The sequence below is a fragment of the Myodes glareolus genome, chromosome 11 (genome assembly GCF_982192425.1).
Source record: "Myodes glareolus chromosome 11, mMyoGla1.1, whole genome shotgun sequence".
In the NCBI taxonomy this organism is placed as follows: domain Eukaryota; kingdom Metazoa; phylum Chordata; class Mammalia; order Rodentia; family Cricetidae; genus Myodes; species Myodes glareolus.
The window spans coordinates 68608674-68636030 of NC_142036.1; the positions used below are offsets into that span (position 1 = coordinate 68608674).

General features: G+C 37.2%; 1 protein-coding gene across 7 annotated transcripts in view; it reads left to right on the plus strand.

The window, feature by feature from the left end:
* The window catches only part of Ralgapa1 (Ral GTPase activating protein catalytic subunit alpha 1), a 217023-nt gene that overhangs the window by 125644 nt on the left and 64022 nt on the right, over nt 1-27357 (plus strand). For all 7 annotated transcript variants that reach the window (XM_085697620.2, XM_085697618.2, XM_085697619.2 and 4 more), the window contains 7 exons: nt 217-325; nt 1725-1835; nt 5717-5785; nt 10770-10904; nt 11291-11474; nt 20913-21774; nt 24673-24744. In XM_085697620.2, the coding sequence (XP_085553746.1) occupies nt 217-325; nt 1725-1835; nt 5717-5785; nt 10770-10904; nt 11291-11474; nt 20913-21774; nt 24673-24744 (1542 nt within the window). The remainder of the gene's footprint in view (nt 1-216; nt 326-1724; nt 1836-5716; nt 5786-10769; nt 10905-11290; nt 11475-20912; nt 21775-24672; nt 24745-27357) is intronic.

Consider the following 27357-nt stretch of genomic DNA (forward strand, 5'->3'; position numbering starts at 1 on the left):
CAGAAGGCCCAGCACTCCTGCTCTGTTTGTTGTATCACTGTTGGTGATGGACTATAGGAGAAAGCTAGCTTTCTATTGGCAGTGTTTTTATTTCCACTTTTCCACACTTATCAGCTAACTTATACAGTAGCAAAGTTTTTGATTGATTTAAACAGTGATTGTACTGAAAGTTCTGTTTTATTTAAAGTCATTGTATGGTATCTTTTTTTTTTTCAGATGTGTAGCACTTTGCAGTTTAGGTATTTGGATTTGTGAAGAATTAGTTCATGAATCTCATCATCCTCAAATTAAAGAAGCTCTGAATGTAATTTGTGTTTCATTAAAGGTAAAGAAATCTATTTCATGAAAAATATTGAGATCATTAGGACACAGGATTTTTCCCCACACACTTAATAATCCTGGGCCCCTGTGACTACAATATTCAATAGTCATTTTCATCATATATTATTACATGAACTTCTTGATTCTGACCCACTTTAAGAATGGTCCCACTCTTGAATTTAAGGTATTTTTGTGATTAGCTCTTATGTCTGAACTTTTCTGTATTTGATTTCTTTCCTAGAAAATTTGTTATTGATGTCTTAAAAATAAACCGGCCATTTAAAACAGCACATAGGAGGGAGATGATTTAGTGTATGTGTGTGCATAAGAGAAGGGAGAGGGAGAGAGGTATGGTATATGCTTATGTGTATGCTTGTGTGCTGAGACCAAAGTCATGGGCAGCTTTTCATAGAATGCTGAGGACTTGAACTCAAATCCTCACACTTCAGCTTTAGGCACAAGCTGAGCCACCTTCCCAATCCTCTTGATTTTTAACTAATATTTTTGTGACTCATTTTCTGATCTTTTTTACTCCCTAAATGACTGAGTTTTTTTACTTTATTAATCAAAATAAATATCCTCTTTATAGCCAGGATAGACTTTGTTTAAAAGTAGTGATCTAGGGGCTGGAGAGATAGCTGAGTGGTGAAGAGCACTTGCTGTTGTTTCAGAGGACCCTGGGTTCAATTCCCAGCATCCATGTGGCAACTCAGAACTCCTTATAACTCTAGTTCCAGGAGACCCAGTACCCTTTTCTGGCCTCTTTGCCTACCAGGCCCATACATGGTGTACATACATAGATGCAGGCTACCAACACAAAAGAGTTTTAAAAATTAGTGATAATCTAATCAAGTAGAATATCTGAATAAAATTATAAAATTTATTGCATTTCAGTATTATTTGGGGGTTTGTTTTTGCTATTATTGTTTGAGACTGTCTCACTATTTAGCCCAGGCTACCTTCTAATTCAGTAGAATGCTCAAACTGTCACGAACTCATAATTTTCCTTCTTCAGCATTCTGCATGCTGAAATTTCAGGCATGTTCCACCATTCCCTGCTTATAGGAATATTTTTACTTATGAAAGAATATTTATTATTCTTGTCTTAAAGCTTTTAATACCACAACATCTGTTTAAGGCTAAATATGTGATATGCATAGTAAGCACTTTTTAGTAATACCAGTGAATTGACAGATAATTCTGATTATATGCTATGTTTGAGGTGCTTTGCTAAGCAAAGTGCAGAATAAAATGGAAACTGTACAGGTACAAGCTTTGAGAAATGTACAGTACAACAGCTGAAATTTATACTAAAAGGAAACATGATATTTAAATTGCCAGAAGCTAATATTGACGAGTAAGCATAAAGAAGGGTTTTGTAACAATGGCTTTTGTTGTTACAGTTCACGAATAAAACAGTTGCCCATGTGGCATGTCACATGCTTCACATGCTGGTTCACTATGCACCTAGACTGCAGGCCTACCAGCCCGACTCGCCCTTGAAAATTATTCAGGTGAACAACTCCTTCTTTATTTTTATTATAACCGTATATTAAAATTTATTAGATGTGGATACCTTAAATATGAAATTATTTTAATAGGTGCTGTTTTTTTCATAGGTAAACATTTGGTGTTCATGCAATCTCTTAACTGTAATCTCCTGTAAAATCAAAATCAAAAAGCAGATTACATATTTCCAGCATATAATGGTACAGGGTATATGTTACCATTCCAAAAGGAATAGAAGGATAGTGAAGGAATACTGGGCCAAAGCAAGACTGTAAGCCAGCTGGGTAATCTCTAATTTCTGCATCTCCATGTCTAATATCAAAACACTCTTCAGCTCTCCAACTCCTTCCAGCTTTGTGAACTGCAACACACTTCTTACTGGTGGGCTGGTTCCACTCTGTGTTAGCAGCTCTCCTTGGCAGGTTCTCACAACTTTGATCTCTCCAACATCTTGGGGTCTCCAAGGCAATCCAGGCCTCACTTTTACAGTTTCACACAATGGCCTCTCTAAGTCTCCATTCAGGAACACCCTTGATACGTGCCTGGCATCAGCAGTTTTCTTTAGTCGTTGCTCCTTCATCTAAGCCAGAAACATGTCAGAAACTGCCAAGTTCTACTATTTGCTGGGGCTGGAATATGGGCCTCTCGTTCAATTACATCTTCATCAGCTTTCTGTTTTCTTTACTGCCTTAGAGTGGCTGTCCTGGAACTGGATCTGTAGACAAGGCTGACCTCAAACTTAGAGGTCCCCTGCCTCTGCCTCTGGGATGTTGGAACTAAAGGCGTGTACCACCACATCAAGGTCTAAGGTTTTCATTAATTCCTTTTTAAAAGTTGGAAGTGTGGCTGGATGGGATCTTGTCCTGGAGCCACCACTCCTTTTATTCCATTTCTAATCTGTTTATCTCCTTGAACACAGGACTTAGCGCCATTCTACTTTCTGATGCCCCCTTTCTCCTCAAATTGTGCATTTTATATTTTTCTTTGCTCAACTTGCTCCTTTTCATTATAAATCTTCATAAAAGTCAACACTAGTAACCACACAAAAGACTCCATACTAGGCTGTTTTGAGATTACCTTTGCCAATGAAATTAGTCCAAAACTCTTCACTTTAGACTCAAGCAGACTTTTTGGACAAGGGCAAAAAGCATCCATATTATTCACCTAAATATCACAAGAATAGTGTCTAGGCCACATATGAAAATTCTTTTCCTCTGAAATCTCTTAGCTAGGCCCCAACAATTCCAGTCATGCTCAGAACCACTGTTTTCCATGTTCCTATTAGTATGGCCATTAAGCCCCACTTACAGTGCTCCACTGCTTTTCTAATCCAAAGTCCCAAAATTCACGTTTCTCTAAACAAAAGCATGGTCAAGCCTATCACAGCAATACCCCAGCCCCTAGTACCAAATTCTATCTTAGAGTTTCTGTTGCTGTGAAGAGACACCATGACCACAGCAATTCTTACAAAGGAAAACATCTAATTGGTGGTGGCTTACAGTTTCAGAAGTTTAGTCCATTATCATCGTGGTAGCATACATCATGGTGGCATACAAGTAGACATGGTGCTATAGAAGGAGCTGAGAGTTCTACATCTTGTTCTGAAGGTAGCAGGAGTCTGTCCCACTGGGCATGGCTTGAGCATATATGAGACCTAAGAGCCCACCTCCACAGCGGACTTACTTCCTCCAGCAAGGTCACACCTACTCCAACAAAGCCCTGCCTACTCAAACAAGGCCACATACTATGGCCAAACATTTAAACACATGAGTGTATGTGGGCCATACCTATTCAAACCACCACAGCTGGTTTGTGGTGACTGGTGTCTGTAATACGAGCTACTCAGGATGCTGAGGTGGAGAATTACATATTCTAGGACACCCTAAACTACTTAGTGAGACCCTATTTTAATTAATTAAAAAATTAACTAATATAACTAGTGAATTTAAAAGACGAGGTAGCATGGTGGTAGAGTACTTACCTAACATGCCAAGGCTTAGATTCAATCACCATTACTACAAAAGAAACGTTAAATAAGAGCTAAGAATAGGGGCTAAAGAGCTGCCTCAGCAGTTAAGAGCATCTGCTCTTGCATAGGACCAGAGTTTAGTTCCCAGCACATACATCAATGGCTTATGGCTGCCTGAATTTCCAGCTAAAGGAGGATCCAATGGCTCTGACCTCCACACAGCCTGCACTCACATTCGCATACCCACAAATAGGCAAACATATACACGGAAATTTAAGGGGGAAAAAAAAGGCTGGGGATGGGGCTGGTGAGATGGCTTAGCAATTATAAGCACTGACTGTTTTTCCAGAGAACTTGAACTCAGTCCCAGCACTCATATCAGGTACTCCCAACTTCTTTAGTGTCGGCTCCATGGGATCAGTACCACTATCTGGCTTCCTCAAGTATCCACACACAAACAGCATACAAACCTTCAGACATAAACATGTACAAATAAGTCAAAATAAAAGTTATCAAAGGTGGGTGGGGCTGGAGAGATGGCTCAGTGGCTAACACTGTTTAATGCTCTTCTAGAAGAACCAAGAGCCACATTGTGACTCACAGCCACCTGCAGCTCCTGTTCAGCACCTTCTGACTTCCTGGGCTACTCTGCATGAATGTGATACACATACAAACACACATGCAAAATACACATGTAGATAAAATAAATATCCCTTTTCTTAAAAAAAAAAAAAGGAATGGTGCCACATACTTATACTCATATCTACTCAGGAGAATCAGATCGGAAGGGCACTTGAACCCAGGAGTTTAAAGCTAGCTTGGGCAATGTAGCAGTACTGCATCTCCAAAAAAAAAAGTCATTGTAATTTAAGTATTTTCCAAATAGATAAAATTTACCTTAATGACTTTTTATAATTTCATATTTCTATTTCATATGTGTTTAGGTAATGTTTGATGCTTTTAATATGTGTTCATTTAAACCACTTATCTCAAAGACTATCTTTACGTGTTGCATATATGTCTATCTTGAATATTCTTTATGTGAAATGTTTATTTACCAGAAGTATTTTCAAATTTCAAGTATTTTTTCTTTTGTTTTATTTTCTTACCTTGGAATACTTTCATATTTTCCTGTCTTGGAATACTTTCATAGACTCCAGCAGTCAAACATTCCTAATTCAAAAATTTGAAATTCTTTAAAACTCAAAACTTCTGGAGATAGAGTCTAATATAGCCCAGGCTGGACTCAAACTTACTGACTAGCTAAGGATGAGCTAGAACTCCTGATCCTCCTGCGTGTCCAGTGCTGGGATTACTGGCCTGTTCCACCATTTTTATGTGTTTTTGTGGCTGTGAGCTAGCATGTCTTGCATGCTAGGCAAGTACTCTACAACTGCATGATCTCCCCAACCACAAAATCTTTTGGAGTGTACAGTAAAATTTTTGGACTTTGAAGCATGTCGGTTGTGGGCTGCTCAGTCGACATAGATAGGGAGATCTGGAAAGGCATAGGAATGTAGTTCTTGGGGTGGTAGGATTATAAAGATCTTTATAAATCCTTTACCTCTGTCTTTGGATTTCCTCTAATGGACCTGAATATCTGTTTTTATACACATTGATCGACCTTGTGAATTGAATTAGTATGAAATGATTTACCATTGACAGAACTTATGTATTGTAATTTTCATTCTGTACATGAGGATTATAAATGATTAACAGTTAAATGTACTAAAAAACTTACATTGTACAAATTAATATAACAGTATATGGGTTAGAAACTGTGTTTAGATGTTATATTGATGTTAAATTTACAGCAATAGATTTTCTATCACTTAAGCATATAGTACTTAAGTTTTAGGGAATTCAATGAATGTCATGTATTTTAAACTCATTTACTTATTCATCTTTTGCCTACAGATCCTAATAGCTACTGTCACCCACCTTTTGCCAAGTACAGAAGCTTCATCATATGAAATGGACAAGAGGGTAATTTTATTTTCTTTGAAATTTAATATATATTTATATTATATGTATTGAATGTTTAAGATTTTAAAGGTACAAATATTTGTATGATAAATCGTCTATTCAATCAACTATGGGGAACTATAACTTTCTATTACATAAATATAAAAAAATTCATTTTATGTGCTGGGAGATGGCTCAGCAGTTAAGAACTCTTGTTCTAAATGCCCCTCAACTAAAGAATGGATAAGCAAATGTGGTACATTTACACAATGAAGTACTACACAACAGAAAAACTAACGGCATCTTGAAATTTGCAAGCAAATGCATGGAGCTAGAAACCATTATTTTGAGTGAGGTAATGCCAAAATTCCAGGTCTAGAAGTCTACCTCTTAAGAGAAGGGATTTTCTCTGCCCCCAGAAAAGTTCTACTATGTGACATTTACCTTTAGACATTTTCCAGAAGGTCTTTAATATTCTTTGTCCCTCCCTGTATCCCCTCCTCGGTCCTACCCTTCCATTCCCTACCCCATTTAACCCTTCCTGTTCTATTACTCCCCTTCCTCCTCTTTTACTGCTCTGTTCTACCTACTATCCCTTTTAAAGATGAAGAATAATTTACTAAGAACTATAAATATAAAGGATAAGGAGTATATATAAAGGACACACACACACACACACACACGCACGCACGCATGTGTGATAAGGAGTGTTTGAGACCATATGAATGTTTTAGACTTTTGACTTTAAAAAGATTTTCACTGTTTTTTCTCCAATGTTTGCATCCTTATACCTTTCCATTCATCCTTTTACCTTAGCATCTTCCATCAAGAATTTGTTTGAAGCTTATGTATTACACTTAGACAAGCCTCCTATTATTTTATCTAAGAACACAATATGGAGAGCCTTTTCTTAAGTCAAATCACTTACAATGCAGTTTATACACCTTTCTTAATTACAGGCTTATAAGAGCATGAGTAAGCTCTGTATAAGCAAGGAATTTTAGATTTATTGTTATTGGTGAATATAACATTGTAATTTTAAACATATTAGTACACAGAGGTTAAAAAAAAATGCTTCACGTACACTTCACTTAGAGCGCACTTGCCTAGCTTGCATGAAGCCCTGTGTTTGATCCTCAGCACTGCCAGAAAAAGAAACAAAATAAAAAGGAATAAAGATCATTTATATGGTGATTCAAGAAAAAAAAGAAACAAAAAGAAAAAATTCCTGTCACTATACACTTCATAGGGATTATTGCTACTTCAAAACAAAACAAATAACAACGAAACATTTTTTTTAATCCCCAGTTGACAGAAATAAAATTTAGGTTAAGTTATATAATTGTTACTACATATGAAACTGAAGAAAGGCGCCTATCATTGGCAGATAGAGTCTAAAACCTTTACTCTCTCTATTGACATCAATTCAGAACTTTGATTTCAGTTCTACATTAGAACATTAATTTCAGGGGTTAATTTGTGTTGATTTGTTATGATGCTGAGGATGGAACTCAGAGCCTCCTCCATGTTAAGTAAGTCCACAGAGGCCATAAGTTCATATTATAGGGAAGTTTCCAGAATAGTAGGAGGAATCTTTGTTAAATATTTCACTTTATTCCTCCCCTTAGTCCACACTGGCTTTATCCCTCTGCAGTGTTGTAACATGCATTCTATATACTACAGTGTATGATACAAACTTCATTGTGTTCTTCCTAAAAGCAAGCAGTTCTTCTTTATAAACACAGTACAGCTACCAACATTTAGGTGATAACATTGATTTGTTAATTGTAATGTAATCTATAAATCTTACTTAGATTTCACTAGCTAGCTCAGTAATGTCCTCTGTAACAAATGAAAAGCCCAAACCTGTGTTCTTTTTGTAAATATACTATTACATCTTAAAGTTTTTTTTTAATGGGCTGGTTTTTTCAACAATTGTTGATTTATTAGAACATCTATTTTTCTGATAAATGGCATGTGATAAAACAGCTCCTCCAACAAGGTTGCACCCTTAATCTTTCCCATACAGTTCCACTGTCTGGGGACAGAGTCTCCATATGAGCCCTTGGGAGCTCGTCTCACTCAAATCACCGTAGATAATTTCTGTCTTATGATCATATGGAATGTTTTGGTTTTGTGAGGTCCATTTGTTAAAACGGGATTAAACCTTGACTTAGAGAGTTTATCTTTAATGATGAACAGATCCTAGTTGCTGTCTGATTGCCACTTTTATAACACTAGTAGTTATTTAGCATTAATTATTATTTTTAATCTAACATAAAAACTAATCCAGTGTTAGGCTGAAAGTATTGTGTTTATGGTATCTATTATTTTTTTATTTATTTATTTATTAATTAAAAATTTCCACCTCCTCCCATTTCCCTCTTCCTCTTCCCCTCCCCCATCCCATTCCTCTCTAGTCCAAAGAGCAGTCAAGGTTCCCTGCCCTGTGGGAAGCCCTAGGTCCTCCCCCCTCCATCCAGGTCTAGGAAGGTGAGCATTCAAAAAGACTAGGCTCCCACAAAGCCAGTCCATGAAGTAGAATCAAAACCCAGTGCCATTGTCCTTAGCTTCTCAGTCAGCCCTCATTTTCAGCCACATTCAGAGAGTCCGGTTTGATCACATGCTCCCTCAGTCCCAGTCCAGCTGGCCTTGGTGAGCTCCCATTAGATCGGTCCCACTGTCTCAGTGGGTGGACGCACCCCTCGCGGTCCTGACTTCCTTGCTCATGTTCTCCGTCCTTCTGCTCCTCATTTGAACCTTGGGAGCTCAGTTCAGTGCTCCAATGTGGGTCTCTAACTATATCTCCATCCATCGCCAGATGAAGGTTCTTTGGTGATATACAAAATATTCATCAGTGTGGCTATAGGATAAGGCCAGTTCAGGCACCCTCTCCTCTGCTGCCCAAGGACACAAGCTTGGGCACCTGGGAACCCCTCTAGAGTCAAGTCTCTTGCCAACCCTAAAATGACTCCCCCATTTAAGATATCTTGAATTTTGCATGCAAATGGATGGACATAGAAAACACTTTTCTGAGTGAGATAACCCAGACCCAAAAAGATGAATATGGTATGTACTCACTCATAAGTAGATTCTAGCCATAAGTAAATAAATAGGACATTGACCCTATATAATTTGTGATCCTAGAGAAGCTAAATAAGAAGGTGAACCCAAAGAAAAACATATAGTTATCCTCCTGGATATTGAAAGTAGACAAGATTGCCAGGCAAAAGTTGGGAACGTGGAGGTGGGGTAGGGGTAAGGGGAGATGGGGAGAGAGAAGGGAGAAGGGGAACACCTGACAGGCATGCTTCCATGGCAGTGGGAACATTTCTGACAACATTTCTGGGAGGATGGGGAGACTTTAGGGGAATGGGATGGTTGGGGTGGAGGAAGGGTGGATGTGGGAGCAGGGAAGTAGTATCATTTTTAAACTGAAAGGTTTTATTTAATAAAAGGAGGAAATGCTTTCTGGCAGGATACTCAATGAAGTATTACAAAAGGAAAGGAAAATGGAGGGAGCTAGGGAGATGTCTTAGGCTGTAGCGTGCTTGATGTGCAAGCATAAAGACCCCACTTCAGATTCCCATCACCACATAAAGAGCCAGGCCTGAGGGTACAGGCCAGCAGTCCCAGTGCTGGGGAAGCAGAAACAAGGGAGCTACTGGGGCTTGCTATCCAGCTAGTCTAGCTGCATCAGTGAGCACTCAGTGCAGGAAGAGATTGATTCTGTCTCAAATAGTAAGATGGAGAGCAATTGAGAAAGACAACAAACATGGATCTCCGGCCTCCATATACATATACACACATATGCATACACACAGGAAAGTCGGGGGTATGAGATGGTTCAATGTGTAAGGGTGCTTCTTACCAAGGTTAATGACCTAAGCTTAATTTCTGGAATCTGCATGATAGAAGGAGAAAACTAACTCCCGTAAGTTGTCCTCTGACTTCCACAAGCTTATTGGCACAAATGCTCCCACATACACATAGAAAAATAAATAAATAGAAAAAACGGAAAATGCATGGTTTTGATATATGAACTTTGTTTAGTTACTTGAATGCAGTTATGTTTTCCTTATTCTTTTTTGTCAAGCTCAGGATGTTCCCCTGGTTGTACTCTCAGCCTCAATGTATATTACTGTTAAAATTAACTAATTGTTTGTGTATCAGTATCAGTGTTCATGGTTGAATTTAGGATGAATTATGGTTCCTGTAATAAATTCTAGAAACCCAAGAAAAGTAAAGTGATTTATTGCTTATTAATAATGTCTTATTGGCAATCTGAAGATAAGGCTTACTTGGTAACATGCTTGCTTAGCATTGACAAAGCCCTGACTTCAATCCCCAGCACTGCATAAACCTGGTATGTTGGCACATGTTTATGTGCACTTGGAAAGTGAAAACAGGTAGATAGGAGTTCAGGGTCATCCATGGCTAATGTGTTATGTGTTTTTCTTCTGTCCGCAATAAAATACTTGACAAATGAAACTTAAAGAAAGACTGTGAGACAACTAGTCACGCTGAGTGTGTAGTCAGGGAGCAGAAGCGGAGAATACTAACACCCTGCTTTCTTTCATTTTTTTATTCTGTCTTGCACCATGGTGCATGTCAAAGTGTTACCCACATTTAAGGTTGTACCTATCCATCTTCTCTCCCCAACTTTTCTGTGTGTATGTATGTATGTATGTATGTGTATGCTTATGCACACATGTACATATGTATATTGAAGCCAAATGTATATTGAAGTCGATGTTTGGTGTCTTCCCTTAATTGTTTTCCACCTTATTATTATTTTGAGACAGAATCTCTCAATCCACTTTAGAAACTCATACAACAGTTTGTCTCCTAGGTAATTCTAGATTCTGCCAAGTTGATTACCAATATTAAACAATCATCTCCTATATCTTTAGCTACATGAGACCCTTTCTCACAGGGCAGGAGTGGGGTGGAGAAACCCTTCCCTAACAAGTTTGCATTGATACTCATTTTATTGTTGGTACAGTTGGTTGTATCATTACTTCTTTGCCTTCTGGACTGGATCATGGCCTTACCTTTAAAGACACTACTCCAGCCGGTCCATGCTACAGGAACAGAAAATGATAAGACAGAAAAATCTGTCCTCAACTGCATTTATAAGGTAAATTTTTGCTTGCTTTATTATTTTTGATAACCAAATGTTTTTAAAACTTCAGAAACACTATTTATTCAGTATTGAATAATATTTCCGAGTATAACATTTTTATTGTTTAAAGCTAGATATTTTCTAAAATACATAGACTTTGCTTATAGAACCTTAAAGTAATTCATGAGTACTTCTTACAAGACAGCCTTGTTCCATCACAGAAGTTTGAGAGGGGTTAGACTGTGTTGAATATGAGAATCACTGATTAGGTTTCATGCATTTTTTTAAGAATTGCTAAATATTATTTTCATTGAAGAGCTAAGATTTAAAATATTCAAGTTTTTACCAAGCTTTTATGTTGCTGGTACTTTGTTTTGTTTTCATATTTTCTCTTCCCTTAGGTATTACATGGATGTGTATATGGAGCACAATGTTTTAGCAATCCAAAGTATTTTCCAATAAGCCTTTCTGATTTGGCGTCTGTAGATTACGATCCTTTTATGCATTTGGAAAGTCTAAAAGAGCCTGAACCTCTACACTCTCCTGATTCAGAACGGTCTTCTAAACTCCAACCCGTAACAGAAGGTACTGTGAGTTAGTTTTCCTCAAGACAGTGTTATTGCTTGGGTTCTGACAAGATATGCTTTGAGGCCTATTTTCATAAATAGGTTTCTGGTTATAGCTGTTTGCCTAACCATGTAGTTACCTATCATAAAATAGCTTTCAGTTTAAGAAATACCTTCATTCAGCACGAGTAGATGGCAAACATTTAAAGGGGAAAGGGGTTTGTTTAAAATAGTAAATGAGTAAGTCACTTCTAAATTTAAAGAAAACAAAATTGGAGTTGAAAGAATAAGTAGGTTTTCAATTGGCTATTGTTGTTTTTTCTTTGAAAAATAAACATTTAAAAAAAGAAAGAAAGAAATAACTTCATATGGAAAATTACTAACTAATATTACATATGATAATATTCCCTTTATATTCTGGCTGACTTACACTAAGGAATATTTTATTGTAGATTTCATAGTATTTTTGAAGAATAAGAAAATTTTGAAGTCTGACAGAATTTGTCGTGACTCTCAGTCCCTGAGACATTTTACTTCCTCATTTATAAAATGCAGGTAATAATATTAGTTCCAGTATGAATTGTTTGGAGTACTAACTGAGATATATATGCAAATTCCTTGCACAATCCTTAGTACATAGTGATTTCAACACTCAGAGATTGCTAAAATTTTTATATTTCATTTGTATATGTATATATGCACAGAAGACGACTTACGGGAGTCAACTCTCCTTCCATCATGTGAAGGAGGTTTTGTTTGTTTGTTTTTATAATTTATTTATTTATTAAAAATTTTCCCCTCTCCCTCCTCACCTCCCCCTCCCTCTCTAGTCTTAAGAGCAGTCAGGGTTCCCTGCCCCTTGGGAAGTCCAAGGTCCTCCCCCATCCATATAGGTCTTTAAAGGTGAACATCCAAACAAACCAGGCTCCCACAAAGTCAGACCATGCAGTAGAATTAAATCCCAATGCCATTGTCCTTGGCTTCTCAGTCAGCCTTCATTGCCAGCCACGTTCAGAGTGTCCATTTTGATCACATGCTCCATCGCTCCCAGTCCAGCTGACCTTGGTGAGCTCCCATTAGATCAGTCCCACCATATCAGTGGGTGGACACACCCCTTGTGATCCTGACTTCCTTGCTCACATTCTCCCTCCTTCTGCTCCTCATTTGGACCTAGGGAGCTAAGTCCAGTGCTCCAATGTGGGATTCTGTCTCTATCTCCATCCATCGCCAGATGAAGGTTCTATGGTGATATGCAAAATATTCATCAGTATGGTTATGGGACGAGGCCAGTTCATGCACCCTCTCCTCTGCTGCCCAGGGAACAATCTGGGGATCTCTCCTTGAACCTGGGACCCCCTCTAGAATCAAGTCTCTTACAGACCCTAAAATGGCTCCCTTAGTTGAGATATTTACTTCCCTGCTCCCATATCCATCCTTCCTCCATCCCACCCATCCCATTCCCCCAAACTATCCCGAATCCTCCCCTTCTCCCTTCTCTCTACCCAACTCCCCTTACATCCACCCCCCAACCCCCCACCCCCCGTGCCCCCAAGTTTGCCTGCAATCTTGTCTACTTCCAATATCCAGGAGGATAACTATATGATTTTCTTCAGGTTCACTTTCTTATTTAGCTTCTCTAGGATCACGAATTATAGGCTCAAAGACCTTTAATTATGGCTAGAATCCACTTATGAGTGAGTACATACCATATTCCTCTTTTTGGGACTGGGTTACCTCACTCAGTCCCAATCAGTAAAGCGTTTTCTATTTCCATCCATTTGCATGCAAATTCAAGATGTCATTGTTTTTTTACCGCTGAGTAAAACTCTATCTGTTCCACACCTTCTTTAACCACTCTCCTATTGAGGGGCACCTAGGTTGTTTCCAGGTTCTGGCTATTACAAATAGTGCTGCTATGAACCCCAGTAGCACAGACAGTAAGAGAAACAATGAATAAATGGGACCTCCTGAAACTGAGAAGCTTCTGTAAAGCAAAGGATACTGTCACTAAGACAAAAAGGTTACCTTCTGACTGGGAGAAGATCTTCACCAACCCCTCATCAGACAAAGGTCTGATCTCCAAAATATACAAAGAACTCAAGAAACTAGACACTAAAACTCTAATTAACCCAATTAAAAAATGGGGTACTGAACTGAACAGAGAATTCTCAACAGAAGAACTTTGAATGGCCAAAAGACACTTAAGGTCATGCTCAACCTCCTTAGCGATCAGGGAAATGCAAATCAAAACAACATTGAGATACCATCTTACACCTGTCAGAATAGCTAAACTCAAAAGCACCAATGATAGCCTATGCTGCAGAGGATGTGGAGTGAGGGGAACACTCATCCATTGTTGGTGGGAATGCAAACTCGTGCAGCCACTGTGGAAATCAGTGTGGCGGTTTCTCAGGAAACTGGGAGTCAACCTACCTCAGGACCCAGCAATTCCACTCTTGGGAATATACCCAAGAGATGCCCTATCATACTACAAAAGCATTTGTTCAACTATGTTCATAGCAGCACTATTTGTAATAGACAGAACTGAGGTTTTTAAGAAGGCAGTGAGTTGAATTTCCTTAAAATAAGTGATAACTAAGTAGAGGGTTCAGTTCCCATGAGTTTGTAGGCCTCCTGTTATTTCTGTTGAAATCCAGCTTTAATCTGTCATGGTCCGATGAGGTACAGGTTTTCAATATGTTGTGACTTGCTTTGTGACCACGTATGTGGTTAATTTTGGAGAAGGTTCCACGAGGTGCTGAGAAGAAGGTACATTCTTTTGTGTTATAATGTCTGTTCTGTTATTTCTCTGTTTAGTTTCTGTCTAGATGACTTCTCCATTGCTGAGAGTTAAGTATTGAAATCCTCCACTATTACTGTGTGAGGTTCTATATGTGATTTAAGCTTTAGTAATGTTTCTTTTACAAATGTGGGTACCCTTAAATTTGGGGCATAAGTGTTAAGAATTGAGACATCAGCTTGGTGAATTTTCTTTGAGTATAAAATGCCCTTTTCCATCTCTTTTGATTAAATTAGGTTTGAGGTCTATTTTGTTAGATATTAGGATAGCTACACTAACTTGCTTCTTAGGTCCATTTGATTGGAAAATACTTTCCCAACCCTTTACTCTGAGGTAATGTCTGTCTTTGATGTTGAGATGCGTTTCTTGTGTATAGCAGAATGATGAATTCAGTTTTCATATCTATTCTGTTAGCCTGTGTCTTTTTATTGGTGAATTGAGTCCATTGATACTGAGGGATATTGAAGTAGTTGAATTTATTCAAAATAAGTGAGTAGATTATTATTTAAAGAATAAAGTCCACAAACAAGTATACTGGTACTCATTAGTGCTAGGATTTGCCCTTATTTGGTACTAGAAAGGAAAGAAAAATGAGAGTGAATTAAAGGAATTGGTAAGCGTCATAAAGAGCCCAATGAAAAATTAGCTATCAAAAACTTTTGGTTGAACTAGTCATCAGTTAGTAAGGTGAATCTAACCAGGCAAAGGAACTATGACTCTCTGAATATTGGTTTGCTGTTTACATCTGGAACCCAAGTTTGGGGAAGAACTGCTTCCAGGAGTAACCAACAGCTAGGGAGAAAATACAGTGTTCTCAAGAGGTAGAAAGTAGATGTGGATGGTATAAGAAAATAAAACAGTGGTTCTCAGTTTAGCTCACATTAGAATATGAATACTCCAGTTCCCTCGATAGGTGTTGATTGTCTATCTTCTAAGATTGCTGGGCTTTCCAAGACGCTACCTGTGAGTAACCTGCAGCCTGGTTGCAAGCCACTGAGAGTTGGTCTACTATGCCAGCAGCTCATACAGTGGTGTTTTAGGGAGTAGAATTTCTTCAAAAAAAATTTATAAAGAAGCCCAATTTGTAAAACTTTTTAAAATAAAGCTTCAATAGAAAGGAGCCTAGAGATCTAGCCAGTCACCTTTCCAGGGCTTTCTTCAAGGGCTCCTCAAATACAATTAGATGGAAGTGGAGAGCACTTGACTGCGCTTGGAGGTCCTGAGTTCACTTCCCAGCAGCCACATGATGGCTCACACCATCTGTAATGGGATCATATTCTTTCTTCTGGTGTGCATGAAGACAGAGCACTCATGCATAAAATACATGAATAAATAAATCTTTAAAAATCACACAATTGGACTAGGAATTATGGTTAAAGAGTAGTCTGTGAAGGAAGAGTTTGGTTTTTCCACCATAAATAGAAAAAAAAAAGTTGCAAATGATTAAAAGAATTAAGACTTGACCCTAATAATAGTTTGATGACATACATAGAATTGAAGTTATGAAATTAAAAGTCAAGGAAATTGGTGCTTTACTTTTGATGAATAAAGAGACATTAAAAAAAGTATGATGACATTTTCTTTCACATTGTAACAACCTTTGAAAACATAGCAGTTTTACTAATGTTTTAAATAAACTACAATTAAAATCAAGCTTGCATGGGGAAGTATTTCTGTTCTTAAAGAGATCATGGTGCTTAGAATCATAAGCGACTACCATGACTGTTAACTGGAATGGCTAACTGCTGAATGAGGTGTATCAGGGTATAGCTGGAACCAGAGTAAGTTCAGATCACACAGTAAAACCTTCAAGATCACTGTAATCTCTACACTAACCCTGCAGTAACATTTTTATTTATTTAATTATGTCTCAACTTACAGTACTCCACTTACTATATTAAAGTTGGGTTTGGCCACATTTAAAAAGTATCTGAAGAGGATAATTTGCTGTATCACTAGGTATTCTAGAACACTAACAAATATGTCTTCTTATTGGCAGAGTGCTTTATATTTCCTGCAACAAATGCTTTAAAAGCTAGTTTGATTCTGAACAACAGTGAAAAAGATATAGTGAAGTACTTTTTTCCCGCTTCTAGATTGTCTGTTTCACAACTGCTTCTAGTCTGGTGCATATACATGAAGTCCACTAATGTTTATCTACATGTACTTTACGTCAAAAAACTACTCTGGGTTTTTGTTTTGTTTTGTTTTCCCATGTTAAAATAAAATAAAAATTAAATGAAAACAAAAACAAACAAGCAAAACCCCATTGAAATAGCAGTCGATCATACAAGCTGTAAAAACTTAACCAGATTCTTTGAAAGTTTAGAAGCCAAGATTGAGTAACATTCCCTAGTGTATGAACTGGCTCTTTGGAGCCCATTTCCTGTGGCAGGGGTACCTTGCTCAGCCTAGATACAGCGGGGAGGGTCTTGGTCCTACCTCAAGTATTGTGGATAGACTTTGTTGACTCCCAATGGGAGGCCTTACCCTTTGATGGGGCATGGAGTGGGGAGGTGGGGGAGCTGGAATTGGTATGTAAAATTTAAAAAGATGGTTTTAAATTAATAAATAAAAAATTTTTGGAAAGTCAAGGAAATTGATCAAACCAGCTTTGAATTGAACATAATTGAATAAGTTACTAATAATTATCTAGAGCACAAGTACATAAAATAATAGGAACCTAAAAATTTGTCATTACTTAGCTCTGAAAAAACATTCTGGGTAGTGTAATAGGACAAAAAAAACCTTAGACAATAATTGATAGTAATGAAAATCTTTTTCTTTAGATATCACAGAATACAGTGTTTTACTCAATATTATAGAAAAAGATAGTTGTTCTTTATATTTAATGGTAACATTCTAAGACAGTATATTTTAGACAATAATAAACAAAATTTGCTTATGTAAAGGGTTTTTATTACTTTAAAAATATGTAGAGTCCATATGCACACATGTGTTTGGACGTCAGAGGACAGTTTGTGGGAGTCATTTCTGTGCTTTCTCTGTGTGGGGTCTCGGGATGGAACTCAGATCATCAGGCCTGGTAGCAGTTGTCTCTGTCTGCTCAGCCATCTCACTCCACCCCCAAAAAAGTTTTAATGTATTTTATATAAAATTTACTATAGAGTACAATAAGTAGAGGAAAAGATATTTAAAGGGGAGCTTAATGCTGACAGCAGACACTCCATCCTCTTGTCTGTGTCCTGCTGCTCCCTTTTGTGCTTCCATGTCAGTTCAGAGTCATCGAGGACCTGCATGATGTATCAACAGGTGATGCTACTTTACTCAAGTCTCTGGGCTCTGCACTACATGCTGTGCGTTTGCTTGGTTTTGGGAGGGGTGCTTTGTAGGGATTTTTTGAGGCTTTTTTTAAAGGCAAAATTGACTGATCATTGTGTCCTTGTCTAAGACATGCTTCATTGTCTTCAAGTACTTTTTTGGCCAATGAATTCTAAACATAGAGTGCCCATAATCAGCTCAGTATTGGATTGACAAGTGATTTGAAAACTATTGGCAGGAGTGGCTATAATTATTAAATTTACTACAGAACAAGGGAAGGTAGTGAATTTGGCTTATTGTCAAATGGCAGTATTTTATTAGGAAAAAAAAGTCATCATTTGCAGGGCCAGAGTGAAAGGAGGCTCCAAAGATCCATTCTTTCCTAATTATAGTTTCACCTATACATATTATACAAAGCTAATATTTAAAGCATTTGCCAAAATTAACTTCCTCTGCATGTCTTTTACAGCACAGTGAATTACAGCAGCTTTTTATGGCTTGCTGCTTTTGTATTCCATAATAATCTGTAATTATGGGTTTGCTGCAAATGATGTAGGGCTTGTTTAATGTGACGATCTGAACAGATAACCCTGACTAGCTGGGTTTGTTTAATGAATGCTAGTTTTACAGTGCCTTAAAAGCATTGGTATCTCCATTTTGCATATTCTCACCAGACTGGTTATTTTAACATTTTATTTTAATTTTTAAATTAGAGATTTTTTGTCTTCTTTCTATATTAGCAGGTAAGTATAAGAGAGATATTTTCTTTAGTTTATTGCTCAAAAACAATAATAAATCAGATCACCCAATTAACAAGTTAAAAGATTTTGGTCTTTTTATATATATGCATATATCCTGAATTTAGCAAAGCAACTTAAGAGAAAAAAATTATTTTGCTCATATCTAAATTTGAAATTTATCCTTTAAGCATTTTCAGTGTTAATAATTATAGTAGATTAAGTCAGTTTTATGGTTTGCTGGTTTTATATTCTACTTAAATCATTTGATGAGTATTTAAGTGGATAAGTCTTTTTTTTTTAATTTTTGTGGTTTTTGAACTGGGTCTTACTATGTATTCAGGCCAACCTTGAGCTCCCCCTGATTCTCCTGTCTCAGCCTGCCCAAGTGCAAGATTACATCCGTGCACCTCCTTGTCCTGTTCCACAAGCTCTTTTCAACTAAATTTTCTGTCTCCTTCTCTGGGCAGAGGATGTATAGGGGAGACTAATGCCCAGGCTTGAGGGTTTATGTTCTACAGAATGAGCTGACCATTCTTGGGGTTTATTTATAAGCAAGTCCAAAAGAGAAATGTTTAAAAGGTATATGCTTATAGTACTATCAAAATTGTATAGTTTATATTGTATTTATTATTTTGAACCTTGTACATAAGGCTCAAATTTTTTTTAATTCATCTTTACATGTAAGCCTAGGCTGTTCTTACAGGATAATGGGATTCTTGTCTAAATCTTAGTAGAGGCAAGAGCACCAACTCCTCCCCACCCCTCATACGACAAAGCGTCCTCTTCTGGCATGAAATCTAATGCCTCCTTACCATCAGCAGTCTCCTCCCCGTCTTCCTAACACCACTCCAATACCAGCCTTTATATCATCCCACCTTAGACCTGCAGCAGCAGCTTTGTTTTGGGATAGGGCCCCTCAATATCAAGTTTCTTACTCCATTGGCACTCACAGCTGGGTGACCACCTGCCTTCTAAGAGCTACCTACCCAGCCCACCCTCCAGGGAACTCCACCTAGCCGTAGACCCAAATACATCTTGGAACTTATTTACTTAGCCTTTTGTACATCTCCATGTTTTCCCAGAAAATGACAAAGCACTTTTCTGTATATATCATGGCCCAACATTTTAGCAGTTGGCTTTGCACCCTTCCTCTTTCTGTGGCTTTTGTCTTCATCTCCTGTCTTAGGTCTGTTTCTGTTGCTGTAATAAAACACCATGACCAGAAGGAAGGGTTTGTCTGAACTTTTGGTTTCAGAATTGGAGACCATCACAGTTATGGCATGGAACATGGAGGCAGGCAGGCAGGGTACTGCAGCTGCAGCCAAGCGCTCACTTGAAATGGCATTTGGAAGCTCATCTATAGTAACATATTTCCTCTAGCAAGGCCACAACTCATAATCCTCCAAATAGCCTCCGACTGTATATAGACCAAGTATACAGATGCCCAAGACCTATGGGGGGGGGTCATCTCATTCAAACCACCTCCCCTCCTCATATTCTCTTCCTCTGTCCTCTTTCAGGTTCTAATTTAAGTCAGACATCTTGCTTTTCCAGGCCTCTAAAACTACTGCGTTGTCTGAGTTTTCTTATCTTGCTCTTTCATATTCATACTCATGAATATGTTCAGCTGGTTTCCTAATATGAATAGGGAAGGAAAAATGCTTTTCACATACTTCTAGACTAGAGCATATTGATCCACAAAACTTACTTAAAAAGCTTTAACATCTGAACAAGTAGACCTATTATCAACTTTTAATTTTTTATTTTGCTTTATTTGTTCATATTTTTTATAAAACACTGGAGATCAGTCTTAGGATCTCGCTGTTGTTAGGTAAATTTTCTACAGCTGAACTATACCTCTGCCCATATTTTTTTAGGCTTAATTTTTAGTTATGTGTATAAATGTCTCTTACAGGGTATATGCACATAAGTACAGTGCCCACGGAAGCAAGAGGCAGATTGTGTCACTCTGGGCCAGACTTGCAGGCAGTTGTGAGCCTCCTGATTTGGGTGCTAGGAACCAAACCTGGATCCTCTGAGAGAGCAGCAAGTGCTCTTAACCAATGAATCGTTTCTCCAGCCCCCACAGCTTATATTTGGAGTTTGACCTTTAAAATTTCCTTGTCATATAAGGGTTTACTGTTTCCCTATTTAAATACCACTTTTCTCTCATACTTTTTACCATCAGTAAAGCACAGAATGAAATGACATTTAAGGATGCTGCAGACTATGTCTCTAAATTTGGAATGTCTTCATGAGATAAACATATCAGTTAGATAGATTTCATTGGCTTTTTAATTTGCATGCTTAGTGTATTTCAGGGAATTGATTTCTGATACTTTTGATCTTCAAAGGTGATCTACATTTAAAAGCTTTTGTTAAATTGTGCATCCATTAGCAACAGTTTCAGAAGGGCTTCCTTACAAAATAAATTAAACTACTTCATCAGTAAAGTTTCCTCTACTCTTTGCCATTATTCCTATAATAAGAAAGCTAGATAGTATGCATTAATGTTTATTCAGATATTTAATTGTGATGTTAGCAATGTGATAAAGTCCTCATTTCTTTTCTAATATGTTTTATAATTCCTGGGAAGCAGTATTATTTCTACTCATTTGTGATTTTTTTTTTCTAGTGAAAACTCAAATGCAACAAGGATTGATCTCTATAGCAGCCCGTACTGTTATTACCCATCTGGTGAATCACTTAGGCCATTATCCAATGAGTGGTGGTCCTGCCATGCTGACCAGTCAGGTCTGTGAAAACCACGACAATCATTACAGTGAGAGTACTGAACTTTCTCCTGAGCTGTTTGAAAGTCCGAACATCCAGTTCTTTGTGCTGAATAACACAACCTTGGTGTCTTGTATCCAGATAAGAGCAGAAGAAAGTATGCCTGGAGGAGGGCTAGCCGCTGGCCTTGTGTCAGCCAATTCAAACGTTAGAATCATAGTGCGTGACCTCTCTGGAAAGTACTCTTGGGATTCTGCCATACTGTATGGGCCACCCATTGTGAGTGGTTTGTCTGAACCTACATCTTTCATACTTTCAATGGCTCACCAAGAGAAACCAGAAGAGCCTCCTACATCTAATGAATGCTTAGAAAACATGACAGTAAAAGATGATCTTTCTCTCCAGCTTAGAAGATTTAGAGAAACTGTACCAACTTGGTCCACAATAAGGGAGGAGGAAGATGCTCTGGACGAGCTTCTGCAGTATTTAGGCGCTACAAGTCCTGAATGCTTGCAGAGAACTGGGGTCTCCCTCAATGTTCCTGCTCCACAACCTGTGTGCATTTCTGAAAAACAGGAGAATGATGTCATTAATGCTATCCTTAAGCAATACACGGAAGAAAAGGAGTTTGTGGAGAAGCACTTTAATGATTTAAACATGAAAGCCTCAGAACAAGATGAACCAATACCTCAGAAACCTCAGTCTGCATTTTATTACTGCAGATTGCTTCTTAGTATATTGGGAATGAATTCCTGGGACAAACGGTAAGGAGAGGAGAAGTTTTCCTTTTTTTTTTTTTCCCCAGATATTAGTTCTTTTGATCAAGAATTTTAGTCTCAGGCAGTGGTGGCACACACCTTTAATCCCAGCATTTGGGAGGCAGAAGCAGGTGGATATCTGTGAGTTCAAGGCCAGCTTGGTCTACAGAGTAAATTTCAGGATGGCCAAGGCTACATAGTGAGAGTGTGTCTTAAAGAAAACCAAAAAGAGAAAAAAATTGTCTATTCTTTTTTTTTTTCTTAAATTCTATCTACCATGCTAGAGAGATGGCTCATTGGCTAAGAATGTATCCTGCTCTTTCAGAGGATCCAAATTCAGTTCCTAGCACCCAGGTAGGCCCCCCATAGCCATGACTCTAGCTCCAGTGAGTCCAATGCCCTGTTCAGGCCTCCCTGGGCATTGTACTCACCTGCACACAAGCATACACAATGCACATAATTGAGGAAATTCAAAACACTAGGAGCTGAAGAGTTGATTCAGAGTGTTCTTGCAAAGACTCCATATTCTATGCCTAGCACCCACATAGTGGCTAACAATTGTCTGTAACTCCATTTCTGGAGGATCCAGCATCCTCTTCTAACCTCTGCACTAGGCATGCATGTGGTATGTGTATATACATGCAAGCAAAACACTCACACATATAAAATACCATAAATCTTTTTTAAAAATTCTTTATAAAGAAAATAAAACTGATATTTTCTATCCACCAATCAGTTTTTTTAGGCAGTAGGCAAATTTTTTGGGTTTGTTTGTTTTTAAACTGTTGAGTCATATTAAAATTCAGGGAAATAAAAAGATAATTTAATCCAGTACATTCTTAATATTTTCATAGTAACTACTTAAACTATATAGCTTAGAAATTATACTCATATAATTGAAAAAAATCAAATTTATAAACCTTTATTATAGCTTACCAGTTTTCAGACCAGTCAGTGTTTTTGTTTCAGATTTGAATTAAGGAAGTATTTCAAAATTCAGTAACATATCAAGAAAAGAATTTTTTATTCTATTTTGTTTTCTATAAATGTTATAAAATCTTAATAAAAACTTAAAATTGAATAGAGGGCATATTGGTCCACACCTATAATTTCAGCATTCTGAAGGTGTAAGCAAGGCCAGCCTGGGCTATAAGAAATCCTCTCTCCAAAATCAAAATAAAATAGCCATAGGATAGGGCTGGAGTGTAGTGCTGTAATAGGGTGCAGTTACCACCTGCAAGGCCTTGTGTTTAACCTCCAGTATGGAAAATACCGAAAACAAATATTTACAATAATTAAATTAGGAGTTAAATGAAAAGAATGTTGGACTTAAATCAAAACTAGATTAGAGATACTTTGTCTTTGAACTGTGGCCTTAAGTATATAAATTGAGAATAATTTTTACATCAATACTAGAAAGAAATAATGTACAAAAACACGAATTGCTTTATATAAAGCATTGCTAATAAATATTTAAGTCTTTTGTTTGTTCTGGTTTCTTGAGACAGGATCTCATGTAATCCAGGGTAGTTTTGATCTGGCTTCATAGCTGAGGGTGACCTTAAGTTTTTGGTTCCTCTGTCCCCACCTTTCAAGTGCTCAGACCATGGGCGTGTGCCGACACGCCTGGTTGCATGTCAGTTTTGGTGTTGTTTTTATTAGGAATTGAACACAAGACTTTAGGCATGCTGTGCAGAGTCTCTATATTTTGTTTTTAATTTCTGTGCTGTCAAAAGCTGTAGGAGGGTGGAAGGTGACATATTATTTACTTTATTATTAATTAATAGAAATATATCATTTCTAAATAATAGAAATATATCAGCTTATAGTAGGGGAAGAAGCTTAGAAATGACAGAATGAATAGAATAAATCTGTGATATTTCAGGTACATGTGAGGTATTAAGATGAACTTGCTCTCCCCTCTTAGTATTTATGTTTTGCTTGGCTTAAAAACCTTCCATTTGTTAAACAGTATTCTTGCAGTTTCTGAGGAATGAGGGTAGACGCATGCAGTGGCAAATGTGTGGAAGTCAAAGAACAACTCATAAGAGTCATTTCTGTCGTTCTATCCTGTGTTCCAGGGCTTACACTCAGATGCAGACACTATTACCTGCTGAGCCACCTTACAGTCCCCAAGCCATTTTAGATAAAGAACACAATTTGCTTTTTGTTGCGGCTGACTACAGATAATTGTCCTTTAGTTATGATAGAAATACATTGTAGTTTTTTGTTATGGAACACTCTATATGTTGTCTCCTAAGGAAAGTTAAAGATAGAAAGCTATATTTTATGACAGTAAGTATTAATTTTATTTACATATTTAGTATACCTAAATTAAAATTACATATTTATTCATATTTTAAAAGAACACCTAATAGAACTGAGGGTATATAAATTATGTGTATACACATACACACATGTATATGTAATAACAAGACTCAGGGTGTGTGTATATTATACATAGAGAGAGAGAGAGAGAAATAGATATAGATATAATACTTGCCTGGTACATGTAAGCCTCTGATTTGATTCTCTTGAACCATATACACTACACTATACACACACACAGCAAAAAAAATGTTTTAATACCTGTAATATAAAACAAGGGAGAAAAGCAAATTCTTAGAAGTCCTTGTATCCTTTTCTCAGGATGTAAGTTTGGGATGCTCACAACATATACAAGGAGAGTTTGAACTGGCCTTGATAATGGTATATTATCAAATGAATGAAAGCCTGGGAGGAATAATGACATATATTCTTTACATCTTTTGTTCTCCTTTTGTGTTAGAAGTATGGAAAGGCAAGAAAAGTGTAAAAAGTTGCATGAGTAGAATGGGAAGTATTTCCAGACTGTCATGTCCTTCCCTACAAAGGTATAAAATGTTTGTAAATCTCTCTATTTAGGAGGAGCTTCCATCTCCTGAAGAAAAATGAAAAGCTGCTTAGAGAACTTAGGAATTTGGATTCAAGGCAGTGGTAAGTTGTTGGGAAACTTTCATATTTACAACTGGAAACACTCAGCTATTAGCAGTATAAACTGTAATGCTGTACTGTCGAGTTACAGCTTTTTAATGGAAACTGTGTGGACCTTAGATAAATTAATTTTAAGAAAAATTTAGAACCTCATTAAGATGCTTGATATATTTGAATCACTTATATTCTTTGTATGCATTTCATAATCCTCTTTTGAATTGGAGAAAACCAGTTGAATGTGTAAAATATCCTTGGATTTCTGTACTGTACTTAATCATAGCTCACTCACTGTTCTGATGCTTGAGATGCATGAGATGGATTGGGAAGCCAGTCTGAATAAAGCTGCCTGGCTATGTATGACATCACTGTTGTACAGTAATTCAAAGTGAAATGAACTAATATGTACCTTTGCTACATGAGCACCTAGACATCGTTCGGAGGCCTATGCTGAGCCGTTTGCTCGCTTTCAGTTCCAGAAACGTTACCCTTTTATTCATTCATTGCTCCAGTTTGCCTCTCTTCTGCCTGGATATGGTCCTCTTCAAAAAGGGATCTTTTTGTCTTACATTTCTTTGTATTCACAAATGTGCTTGACACATTCGGAAAGAGGGAACTTCATTTAAGGAATTGCCTCCATTGGATTGGCCTGTGAGCATGTCTGTGGGTCATTTTCTGATGTAGGAGAGCCTAGCCCATTGTGGACAGTGCCATCCTTAGGCAAGTTGTTCTGGGTTGTATAACAAAGGTAGCTGGCCATGAGCCTGGGAACAAGTCAGTAAGCATTGTCCTGCCATGGTCTCTGCTTCATTAACTGCCTTGTTTTTGCCTTGGCTTTCCTGAATGGTGGACTGTAACTTGTAAGATGAAATAAACTCTCCTCCCCAGGTTGCTTTTGGTCAGAGTTTTATCACGGCAATAGAAAAACAAACTAGAACAACTTTTAAGCTATAATCCTTATTCCTTTCATGCTGTTTTCTACCAAATATATGGGGAAATGTCACCATTGACTCACTTCTATATTTTCTAACTGCTTTTGTTGAGGCACTTTTGGCTTTCTTCAGCATGGTCTCTTTAAATTTTTTGCATTTATTTCTGTGTGTGTGTGTATGTGTGTGTGTAAGATTATTTTATATCTGTGGAAGCTGTTTAACTTTCAGTTTTGAGCTTCAGATCTATGGAGTTGATTCATTTTTGCATACTCATCTTTCTCAGTATTTTTCTTTCATTTCCTCAATTACTTGTGCTTACAGAGTTCTGTGTTGAAATCATTCATTCTGTATTTTTTATAAATATTTGTTTAAGATAGTTACATTTTACATTTTGTTCTTTATTTTTTCTAGAATGTATTTTTTAAATTATGGTATATAAAGGTATCTATCATATAAAGGTATCTGTCAAGCCTTATGACCTAAGTTCAATCCCTGTGACCCACATGGTGGGAGAAGAGAACCAACTTCTGGAAAATGTCCTCTGACCACCCTATGTGCACACATATACACATGATAGTAGAGCTGGAGAGATGACTCAGTGTTTAAAAGCTGCTACTTCCCTCGCAGAGACTGGAGCTCAGTGCCCAGCACCCGTGTCAGGTGTCTCACTACTTACTACCGTGTAATTCCAGGTCTAGAAGACCTGACACCCTCCTTTCCCTTTCACAGGCACTAACATGCACATGTGCGTACCCATTGCAGACACACACATACACATAAATAACAATAATAAAATAAATCTATAAAAATAAATGCATAAATAATTTTAAAAGATAATTAGAACTAAGTTAAATCTTGGAAATGATCTATTTCTGTAATTTCTTAAGTTAGCTCTATAATCTTTCCTATTGATTTACTATAGCCTTTATCAAACATTAAAAATTTGTACTTCAAAGTTATGTGTATTTCTATTGATTTGTCTGTTTTTTACATATATTAATGTTTAGTTTATTACAGTTATATAATACATTTTCTGTGCATAATTATGTTAATATCTTTTTACTTATTCTGAGACCCAAACCTTACCTATGTGAGTAATTCCTGGGTATTTTGTTACTTTGTTAATTCAAAACAGGATCTCCAATGTTATATATTTTACATTTTGGTTGTGAGCCTAGCATTTAATGGCTGAGTCATCTCTCCAGGCCCTGATATTATATTGGCTTTTTTTTTCATTTTTAATATTTATCTTGTATCCAAAACTTTAGTGAGCTTTCATACTGGTTTTAAGCATCTTTTGGTTTTAATCATCTTTCTTTTGGATTTGTTTAGGTATACAGTCATTATCTGCAGTCTCTTTTCTGATAGTCAGTTTTGCTTATATCTGTGTGCCGACTGGAGGTTGATAGTAAGGTTGAAAGAGTGGATGGACATCCTTGCCTGTCCTGATTGTAGTGAAAGTACCTCTTCTTTCCTTTCTTCTTCAGGAAAAGCTATTGATTGTTCATTTAAAATAGACCATTTTGATCATGCTATGAAAGCAGCTTATCCTGTAGGGTTTTTTTTTAGTAAATATTAAAATAAAATAAAATGGTGGTGATATATGTTATCATTTTTTTTATTATTTTTGAGATTATAACATAAGTGCAACATTTCTCCCTTCCCTTTCCTCTTCAAAATTCTTTTT